At 37.6% G+C, this 11,194-nt stretch overlaps 1 protein-coding gene across 1 annotated transcript; it reads left to right on the forward strand.

Annotated features, from left to right (window-relative positions):
- The first annotated feature begins 2,438 nt into the window (after nucleotides 1-2,438).
- Nucleotides 2,439-3,987, forward strand: LOC6559248 (odorant receptor 59b). The gene is made up of 3 exons (XM_032735591.1): nucleotides 2,439-3,208; nucleotides 3,263-3,620; nucleotides 3,680-3,987. Exons 1-3 carry the CDS (start codon nucleotides 2,439-2,441, stop codon nucleotides 3,746-3,748), a joined length of 1,197 nt encoding a protein of 398 aa, XP_032591482.1. The 3' UTR covers nucleotides 3,749-3,987.
- Nucleotides 3,988-11,194: the final 7,207 nt, after the last annotated feature.

Genomic DNA, 11,194 nt, shown 5'->3' on the forward strand with positions numbered 1-11,194 from the left:
GGCAATTAATATATTGATTTAAATCAAGTAGAAGATTCAATGCACAAGTAATTTAATGGGCAAATGGCTTTTGGGTCGCTTAAGCCTTTCACACAAATGTAAATTAAGCAGCACAAAAGTATGCTCTCTTAAATGACAACTCAATTATTATAGAGTACTTGTCGGATACCAGTATACATATTTTAAGATCAATAATATGACTCTTTTGATGTGGGTAATTTTACCTTTTTTTAAATAAATCATTTTCAACTTTTGCAACGAATGCTACAACGAGTCGATTGGCATGCAGTCACGGGTGTATTATTTCGTGTGGGTGGACTTAAGGACACGCCGAGTGCACAACAGCCACAAGGACATGGACATGGACGTCGAATTAAAGGCCGCTGCACGATGAAGCTGACAGTGATGAATGTGTTTTATATTTATTAAATGCCAACGTGCGAGCCAGCAAATTCATGAACTCGGTACACTTATTTGGCTCTATATGTGTACGTATATTTACGAAATCCTTATATGCATAAGGACATTCACAAATTTATATGCATGCAATAATTAAATTATACAGTATAATGCATTTTTGTTTAACATATGTTAAAATCAATACAATTGGCATAATTCCAAATTCATAAGATTTTTCATTTTAAATACTTCTTGAAGAATAAAAATAAGAAAATAAAACAAATTAAACATTGGACACCCTATAAGCGAACCCACAAAAACCAGCATAGGATCAAATGTTTGTATGTATATACTTAGGTGTAAGAATTTTATTGATAATTTATCCAGATCATTGACACATGACTACGCACTTAACCCGCAATCCATATTCAATTCGCTCTATTTGTTCAATTCATTTTAATCCTATCGTTTCCAGTCAAATGGTTTATAAAAATTTCCTTTTGAAGCGCCAACTAACCTCCACATTTTACTCTTTATACAAGTAGATTCGATTAAGCCATTCGGTTAAAGCCAACCACTTGTATTTTAAATAGACAAATATACTTTGGTATGACTGGTTCGAGTTGCTTTTATTTATATAAATACAAATATGTGTACGGCAGTTTACCTGGCGCAAATTGAAAACAATTTTCCACTGTTTAAACATGCGCGTCTTGTGCTAATTTTATTTGATTTTTACTCGATGCCAGCCAACTTTTAAATGAAATGGAACGTGCCGAGCATTGTTGATGCCAAATAGGCGTCTTTGATGCCTCCTGATGTTAGTGACCGCAACCGGGTGGTGCGGTCAAGAAACCGCCTTATAAGTTTGGCAAGGAAACGACTCCAACATATGTGTGTATAGGTATGTATGCTTTTATGCGGTCGCATACTGGGTAAGCAGTTAAATGCCCGGGGCTAAGGACTACCTTTCAGACATGTTCTTGGCGTGCTTGGCAGCAACTTTTCTTCAAATAACAAATAGATGCTTTTAAAGTGCCAACGGAACTTATAAGGCAAGAGAGAGAACATTTTGTCGCCTTTTATTATAAGCCCTCCCAGCCTGCCTGCCTGCATTGCTGTAGGTCAAAGTTTTGCGTGCCTGACGTTCTACACATGTCTCTGGCTGCTTGTGAAAAATCTCTGCAGGAACGCGGCGCTGAAAAGTATGCTACATAAAAAGAATCCAGCAGCTTGCCTACATTTTGCTTTTGTATCAAGTGCAAAAGTGACTGCCAGCCACGAGCAGCAAGTAAGTAAAAGCTGTTAATGTTTATGCTAGTGATGGTTACACCCACTTACCATCCTCATACACACACTCGCGCACACGCACAGACAGACAACCGCATAAAGGCTCACACATGCACACGGCAAATATATTGCATACTTGGAAGCAAGCAAGGCCAAGAGTCATGGGTCGTGAGACACACACATGCACCAGTCCCTCGTCTAAAAGAGAAGCGAACCTAGGACCTGATGAGGGCAAAGGTCGCGAATTAACAGCATAATTAAGGTTTAACTGAATATATGCTTTGCATATAAGTTTAAAGGTGTAATTATAAACATAATTATCTGTCTAAAAATTTAATTAAATTTATGTTTGGGAGATTTTAACTGCTTGATTTGATTAGTTAGTGCAGTTATCTGCCTTCAATATATGAAGGAATCTTGTGATGAACATGATAATAAGTAATTGATGTGGAAGAAATGCAACAAGGACTAATTCGCATGCCGATATTGAGCTGCTCAGCTGCTTCTCCATTATCCTCCATCTCCACAATCCATTGCCACACAAATTGACTTTTTCTTTTCATAAGATTTTTGTTGTGGAGTCATTGTGAAGTTGCAGCTGGTTTGCAATAGGTAAATTATTCAACAACATTGTCAGTCTGTCTAAACCTACATTTAGCGAATTAATTATTAATTAATAATATAGCCTTACTGGCTATAAAAGCCGACTGCTTAGTCTTCGCAGGAAACAAAAGTGTTAGCTTATCGCAATGGCATCGACATTCCGGCGTATAAAACCAGCACCGCTAACGGAACGAGTGCGTACCCGGGAGGCCTTCACCTATATGTATCGAGTCTTGCGGGTGATTGGCTGGCTGCCCCCAAAGGAGCTATTCTGGCGAAATGTGTATAGCATCTGGACATTTGTCTTCTTCGTCATTGTCGTATTCTATCTACCAGTGGCATTCCTCATCAGCTATGTGACGGAGTTTCGAAGTTTTTCGCCGAGCGAATTTTTACTTTCAATTCAAGGTGCCTTCAATGTGCTAGGTGCGTCGATAAATGCCCTGATCACATATAATTGTCTATGGCGTTTAAAAAAAATACAGACCATATTCGACAGATTGGATGAGCGATTATTGAACGACGGGGATCGTCAAAAGATACACGATATTGTTGCGCGTTGCAATTATATCTTTCTAATCTACACCTTTTGCTATTGCATCGGTGTGGCCGTCCAGACCGGGGTGGTGGTGAGTGGTAGTCCGCCTTGGGCCGTCTATATTCCATTTTTAAACTGGCGGGCTGGCAAAGTCAAACTCTACATTCAGACGATCTTAGAGTTTATTACTGTGACCTTCGTCGTGCTGCATGCGCTAATTCCGGAAGCAGGTCCCCTGCTTTTCGCGCTCATTTTTCGAAAACATTTCGAAGTGCTAAAGGATCATATACGCAATTTACGCATGGATCCCGACAAAACGGAGCAGGAAAACTACGAAGAACTAACCAATTGCATTATGGATCACAAGCTTATACTAAGGTAAGGGTCAATATTACTTAAAGCTTAAGGTTATGTGGAATTTACTTTTTGTAGATGCTGCGACTTGCTACGTCCTATGGTATTTAACACAGTCTTCGTGCAGTTTGTGTTGATTGGATCCATCCTTGGCTTGACTCTATTCAACATTTTATTCTTTGCGAACTTGTGGGAAACCTTTTGCGGCATGAACTATGTTTTCATACTTTTCTTGCAGACCTTTCCCTTTTGCTACATCTGCAATTTGCTATTTCTCGACGGCGAGGACTTAGCCAACGTGATTTTTCACTCCAACTGGGTCGACAGCGAGCCCCGCTTCAAAAACACTCTGATTAACTTCATGCACCATGTGCAACAGCCGATCATTTTTAAAGCTGGCGGCATATTTGTCATCTCCGTGAACAGTTTTATAACCGTGAGTAGATATAAATACTTTAGTTAAATATTTATATTTTTTTCAATATATATTTGCAGGTGGCCAAGTTTGCTTTAACTATTATAACCATAGCAAGAGAAATGAATTTCGTTGAAAATTTTCAGTAGAAACAAGCGGATCTACTTTTCCCACAGTGATGTGGCAACACTCTAAGGCTTATCGTGTTACACAGGCGAAGCTGCTCCGCAACTCTACATAGTTGCTTAGATGGTCGGTGAAAGAAAAATCGACTCTCTTTACGAAAAGCTGAACGCCCTAACTCACCTAACCGTTTAAATTAATACCATGTGCACAGCCAAAGCCAAAGTTACAAGAACTGCACTAAATGTTCGGTGTAAATTGAAGTGCAATTGGCTTAATTTTTGCAATTATTAAGTTATGTGCGTTTTTTACTTATTTGTGATAAATTTGCAAATTAAAATTATAATGTTACATCATAAACGAAATCAGTTTTTTTTTTTTGTGTTTAAAATCGGTAAGGATTGCAGCGTTCTCTGTTGTTTTAAAATTAATATGTAATCGGCTTTTTTATATATATATCCACTGAATTACATTTCAATTCAACGCCAACATAATAATCCATACAAATGTCTGACTAATGTGATTGATACATTTTTACAGCAGCGAGTCTAATAACAAAATCCCTGTGCAGTATTTAAATAATTATTTTGAAGTGCCATTAAATCATAATTATTTTCAGTTATTATTTTCCTGTTGCGTTTTTCTTAAACCAGCAACAATTAATCATAATTGTTATGATTAAAGTCGAAAGTTTATATACATTTCATATACTCTTTTAATGCATTCTGATGACTACAGGGTATGCACAATTATATATGAATGAATGAAGTACAGAATAATTTTTTTCATAATTGTAGAATTTTTATTTCTGTTTTTCACATAAAAGTTGTTCAAATAACAACTTGTCAACAATTTATGAAATTTCAATTCGTTTCTCTCAACTAAATATGCACACAGAGTGGACACACAAAGATAGTTGATAGTTGATAGAACAATAATGCAAACTATTTCAATTTGCTTGTCCTGCACTTCAACTAAATATGCCTGTGTGAGTTTATTTCTATATAGAGGCATAATTCAATTTCACACAGACTTCTCTATATGACAAAAATAAGCTGGTTTGCTTTTCGCAAATATACATAATGCAATTCAACAATATCATAAGTATCTATGCTCATTAGAAAATGCAATCAAAGTAAATCACTATGCAATACTCTTCACAACCGGGAAGTATTTGCTGTGTGAGTGGTATTGTAGTTGATTTCAATTAGGTGGTGCGTTGGGTTTGTGGGGTTTAATCCCTCTCCTTTTGGCACTTGCAACGCAAACAGACGAACGGTAATGGAATACATTTAGAGCCTATTAATATGCTAAATTCGGTCTTCAGCTCGATATACGAGGACGAAACGGAAAGCCAACAATGCGTGTGAGTGCAGTCAACAAAGAGCGTTACCAGGGCCAACCAGAATAGTGCTGCAAGCAACCCAAAAACCGAGAAAGTCAGTTATTTTCACAGAGCGCATTTCGAAGATACGGCAGGCAAACATTCATCGAAGTCGATGGTCCATGTTGGTATTTTCAATTGCAAATTGCATTGGCCAGCTGAACAAGACAGAGATACACAGATAGAGAGAGAGAGAGAGAGAGAGAGAGAGAGAGAGAGAGAGAGAGAGAGAGAAGGAGAGTGGGCAATAGTAGTCAGTGTTTACAGTTCATGTTGCCCATTAAACGCCTGCCAATCGCCTTTAATGTGAATCTCGTGCCGAGTTTACCGGGACCTGCAGCATGCGTTAAGCTGCATTCTCCAGCAATTTACTGCAAGTCGTAATTTTTGATGGCTTACAAAAAAAAAGTAAAACAAATTTGAAAGAGCTAATAAACTGCTGCCTTAGTAAGTTCTTAGGTTGAACTGTTCGTTGCATAAAAATCCATTAAACTTTTTGGTCTGCGCTGCTGGGACTGGGTCAACACTTTAAAGGCAAATTCGATGACAAGACTATTAAATCGGAATTAGGACTTATTTTTCTTTTCTTCTATTTATTTTTTTTTTTTTGGTTTTTTTTTTTTTCTGCTGTTGACGTGTACACATGTATGTCCGCAAATGGCAGTTGAGATTTACAAGGCGACATTCGTCATAATTTGTGTGGCAGCCAAGCATTTGACACGATTTGGCGTCACGTACTTCAGTGCTTGATAAATCTTGGCCAGCTGCCACAGCAGCACTCAACGCGCCATCGTCATAACGGCTCTTGTTGCCACCTTTTGTCCCGTCCGTGATCTGGCACGCAGCACGTGCATGCTGTTAACCTCAAAAATGCGCTTCAAAAACATTTTTTAACGCGCTCTCGCGTGACCCCTTATTTTCATATACCCCAAACCAACTCTCTACCTCCTGTGGGCTTTCCCCTTTTTCAATCCTTTCGCCTTTCACCATTAGATGATGGTTCAGGCAGACATAACCGCAATAGGGACCCAGACCACAACATCAAACCGAGGTGATTGCCAAGACCGATGCTTTCGGTGACCAAAAGCGTGGACAATCCAAATCCCAGTCCCAATCCCAGTCTCAGTCCCAGTCTCAGTCCAAATCCTTTTCAGCCCAGCATACGTGCCGTGTACGTGCGCTGGGTGACAAAGTACCTATACAGGGTGCTTCACAGCTTAACCACTTAGCAAACATTTATTTATATTTATTTCTAAATTCAACAAAATTTTTAGATTTTTAATAAATTGTTTGTTATGTAAATAAAAGTATTTAAATTAAATTTGTATAATTAACAAATTAACCTCGATAAGACTTTGAGATTTTAAATTATATTTACTAGACAGATAAAACATATTTTCAACCACTCCAATTAAATATATTTTTTATTGTGCTTCTTGCGAATGTTCTAAAAAAAAGTATATTTTTTTGATAGCAAGAGAATCCGACATTTAATTGCAGAAGAACAAAGATAATCCATTTCTGTTGAGTGTTATGGTTTTTATACCTTCCATTGAACAATTTAACATTTTAATCTTCTTAAAAGGGTTTGCTTCAATACTATATCGCAGAGCGGATGCAATTTGTATTTATCTTATCTCTTAGTTTGTAGTTGTAGTTACCACAAACTTTTAGAAAAGATGTCATTTAATCTTTTCGCAAGTATAAGTTACTTTTCCTCGAACTATTTAAGCGGACGGATAATGAAAAGTTTTAAACTTACATTGACTTCAACAAACAACAATAATTTCTTTAGCATTTGTTACTAGGAAATTCCAATCGGTTTAGTGCACAATTAAGATGTTAGTTGCATAAAAGTAACCCTGTTAGTTGTGTATGTGTGCCTGAAAGGAAAGGCGCGTGCTATTTAAGCCCCTAACAGACTTGTCTTCAAATTAATGACCAACAATGGGAAATGTTCTTCTCTTGTCTCTGCTCGGTTTAGATAAAGAGCGAAGGCCTCCAGGCGCCAAAGTCACGTACAACGGCGGGGCGTCGTGGTCGTGGCCAGTGGCCACTACGCCATATTGAGTTGCCTATAAGCATAAGGCAGAAAATGTTACACGCTTTAAGCGATGCGCAGCTGAACGCTTTAAGGGCAACAGACTTTTGCGCTCCCTCATGGAAATTGGAGACACACACAAAGCGTCAGTTTATCTCAAGCGCATTTATTTACTTGCTGACCTGCTGTTGTAGGTTAAATTATTTGCGCTGGTTAAGAAGCAGGGCCCGCATTTCCAACTGCAAAAGCAACAGGAATAGTTGTAGCAGTTTTGCAAAAAAAAAAGGCGGTCAGAGATAAGCGCAAAACAGCAAACAAAGCTGACCAAAAAAGTGCTGGCATCAGAGCTGTCTCTCCATGCTAGCCAGATCAACTGGCCCCTAAAGTAAGCAGCACATACACATCTGCACACACACACACACACACACACACGCACACCCATACATACATACATACATACAAATATGATGTGCAGCTGCTGCCTCAGCAATGGCAAGCGCAATTGTCAGATTTGCCCCGGTGCCACGCACTCGAATTTCGTTATAATTGCATAGCAACGCATCGGACGCAACGACCTTGCAACAACATTTCCCAGTTTGTTTTACATTTTTATTTTTGCCGCTTTTTGTTTGTTTTCTTTAATTATTTTTTGTTTAATGCTTGCTTCTCTCTGTTTTCATTTATTTATTTTTTAATTGTTTTATTTTGTCTCTGTGCGGAACTGGCTGGCTCATTAAAGTGCCAATCTTTTTGGCTCCATGGAATGTTCATGGGACAACTCTGCATTAATTTATGCGTTGCTGAAAACCGCAAAATGCACTTAAGAGATACAAGCATACAATAATGAAATCTGTTGAAGCAATATTTTATTTATCAATTACAGGCGCCGTTGAAATGGAAACAATGGATGAGATTACCATTGGAGATTCAATGGCACTCAATCGGACGCCAAATGCGAAAAACCAAAGACTGTTAAAGCAATTGAGGCAGATAGTGGCCAGGCAGTTGAATTTGGATGCCCAGCGGGTGCACAAATCATAACTTGCCCATAATAAGATTTGTCAACTGATACTATGACGGCAGCCAATGGCTTCGACATTACATTTTATTTATAGCAGTTGCTCTTGGATTCACTTAGGGGCAGCAACTGGCAAGCTGGCAAACTGGTAAACTGGCCAACTGGCAACTACTACCAAACTGATAGCAGCCATCCATAAATCTCCTGCATTACGAGTATTGAGCAATAGCTGTTGCTTTATCAACAAAAACCCATAACACATTTCGGCAAAACTCAAGCTAAATCAACAACAACAACATCCAACTTGACCTAACAAGAATGCCGTTGGGTAAATAGCGAACAGATACAAACTTAGGAAGTACTTCAGTTGAATATACTACTAAAAGTCATGGCCCAAAATACTACCCGTACCCCCACTACAAGACCGTTGCAAATACTGCTCAAAGTTACTAAAGCTAAATCTGTCTAAAGAGATGGGCGAATTTTCAATAACTCTGCGATTTTCTAGCATTTCGTTGTACTTAAATTTGTTGAAAGATTGAGAAGCGGACCTTTTTGCTTAGAAAGCCTGTAAGCTTTCAAGTATCAAAAATGGCAATGCGACAAATGGAGAGAAAGTATGGTAAAAGTTAGCAGTAAAAAGTTCCAGACAAAAAAAATATCCAAAGTTTTTGATTGCGATTCGGTTTGCAGGAAACCAGTTATTTATTTTCTTGAAATTGGTCACCAATGTCGCATATGTTGCATGGAAAACTCATTTTCGTTATGCTGCACTCGATTCGATGTATGTCTACTATAAATGGTTAAATTAGACCGATTGAGAAATACGAAATTTGTTTGCCATTGCATTTGTGAAATATATATTCTTACAGTCGTAATAAATTATGTTGAAGAAATTCGATTAGATGTGACCACTAGAAGATATTTGTCTGCGTTGCATGCGCTTCAATTGTTGTCGAACAAAAAAAAAAAGAAAACAAAAAAATTGCAAAAATTTCAGGCTGGCAAACGGAATTTATTGCAAAGTACGTAAGGAAATTGAGCAATTGTAAAGCATTTGGGAACGTACATTCCTTCGATTTGGCCCCGAATTCGGGCCTCAAATCGCATTTGGCACAATTGCGGCAATCCTATGAAATGCCTCAGCCACAGCCCACATGCAACATCCACAGTTACAATTACAATTGTAGTTGCCGTTGCAGTTGCAGTTGCCGTTGCCGTTGCCATTGCCGTTGCACTCACAATTGAAGCAGTAGCCCCAGTTCGTTACCGTAATTCAATTTAAGAACAAATCAAGCCAACAAATTGTTCCAATTCCCCGACAGATGCATGGTCAATGAAAAATTGTGGCAATTGTTTAAGTTAAGGTCCATATAGATATTCTCAATGCCTTCGCAAGTATAATTCATATACTAAAACAAACTAAAAGTGAAGTAGGAATAGAAGTAACTCCATAAAGGAATTTATTCACTGGCTTCAATAATGTACGACATCAATTAATTATCAAATCAAAATGTCGTAAGTTTTACCGAATAATTATAAAAATAGTAATAATTTAAAAGCTGCCGCATTCGATTTTTTCAGCAAATTCCAGAAGAATATAAATCTGGGTATTAATTGCAGTGCAATTAATAAAAATGTCTGTACATGCGGAAGTGCAAACAATTAAATTAAATCCATTCGTAATGAACGCAATATTTAATATTGAAATAAACAGCAATTTAATAATTGTTTTTTTAATTTTCAGCCTTTTTTTAATCATGGCAGTTAATTGGCATAATTTATTTTTAATTAACGCGACATTAAATTATTACAACATGCACTGATTTAAGCAAATACACATTTAACATATTTATATATAATTTGTGTTCGCAAAACTGCAACCTTTGATCAAATTAATTTGTCGAGAAATGTGAATGTGTGAACCATTTCCATAGGAACTAAAATAACATATTAACTGGCAGCGAACAAACGCAGTGTTAATTAATTAATTTCGCAATCTATATTTTTAATCTGTTGCACGGAACGTAACTAAGAGCCTTGCCACGATCCCGCACCTTCACCGCACCCCAAACTACGTGGCAGGCGACTAACATGCTGACAGCATAATGAATTCAATGACACGTATTGTCCAGCAAAAGAAAGCAACGTGCGAAAACAAACGAAAGTGAAAGTGAAAGCGAAAACGAAACGATGCCAAATTAAACGCAACGAACGCAAAACGTAACCAGTAACAATGTTCTTGGCCGAAATTGATCGACATTAATATACCATACAATCAAAATCAAAATCTAAATATATGTATAATTGCAACTCTTATTTGTTGAATTCGTTCAGAATTTTGTAATTTGGTTTTACCTTATTTTCAAAATAATTAAATAATATTTTTGTGTTTTGAATTTAAGACTTCACAATTCATAATCAGCCTAGTTTTTTTCCTAGATGGCAGTGAACGACTTAACAAACTGATATCCTTTTCATTTTTTTTGTTGGCAAATTGTTATTATCAATTTTAATGCTGTCTGAATGAGGCTTATGTGAATTATAAATTAAATTATTATAAATCTTAAGCACGTCTAAACGCACTTAAACAGATCGCTGGGCATAACCAGATTAAGTGAACTGAATTTTTTGATCACACACATTATTTACGATTAACATCTGTACATCCTGTTACATCCATTTGTAATTTATTGAATTTATGGGTACAGGGTAAAAGACTTGGCAAAATTGTTTGCGCACGTAAGTATGCTACGAATTATATTGCTTTGCTGCGCTAACAGTAAGACTCCCAATCCCACAGTCACTGCCACAGCCACTGCCACTGTGACTCCCTCATCCACAGCCACTGCCACTTCCGCCTCCAATAAGCAAGAACTGGAATAAAAGCCTGACCACAAGAGCGCTAAGAACATGGAAGCTAAAACAACTTGTCAGTGTCGGCAGCGTTATCCTGTCAGCATGTTCTTGTGCCAATGTCGAGTAATTCATTAGCATTTAACTTGATTGACACACAAGAGTGCGGCCTA

Source organism: Drosophila grimshawi, unplaced genomic scaffold, assembly GCF_018153295.1.
Source record: "Drosophila grimshawi isolate 15287-2541.00 unplaced genomic scaffold, ASM1815329v1 contig_1367, whole genome shotgun sequence".
Lineage (NCBI taxonomy): Eukaryota > Metazoa > Arthropoda > Insecta > Diptera > Drosophilidae > Drosophila > Drosophila grimshawi.

Coding starts and splice junctions, on each gene's coding strand:
- LOC6559248 (XM_032735591.1), top strand. CDS start 2,439: ATGGCATCGACATTCCGGCGTATAAAACCAGCACCGCTAACGGAACGA. Junction 3,209..3,262: donor GATCACAAGCTTATACTAAG/GTAAGGGTCAAT, acceptor TACTTTTTGTAG/ATGCTGCGACTTGCTACGTC. Junction 3,621..3,679: donor CCGTGAACAGTTTTATAACC/GTGAGTAGATAT, acceptor ATATATTTGCAG/GTGGCCAAGTTTGCTTTAAC.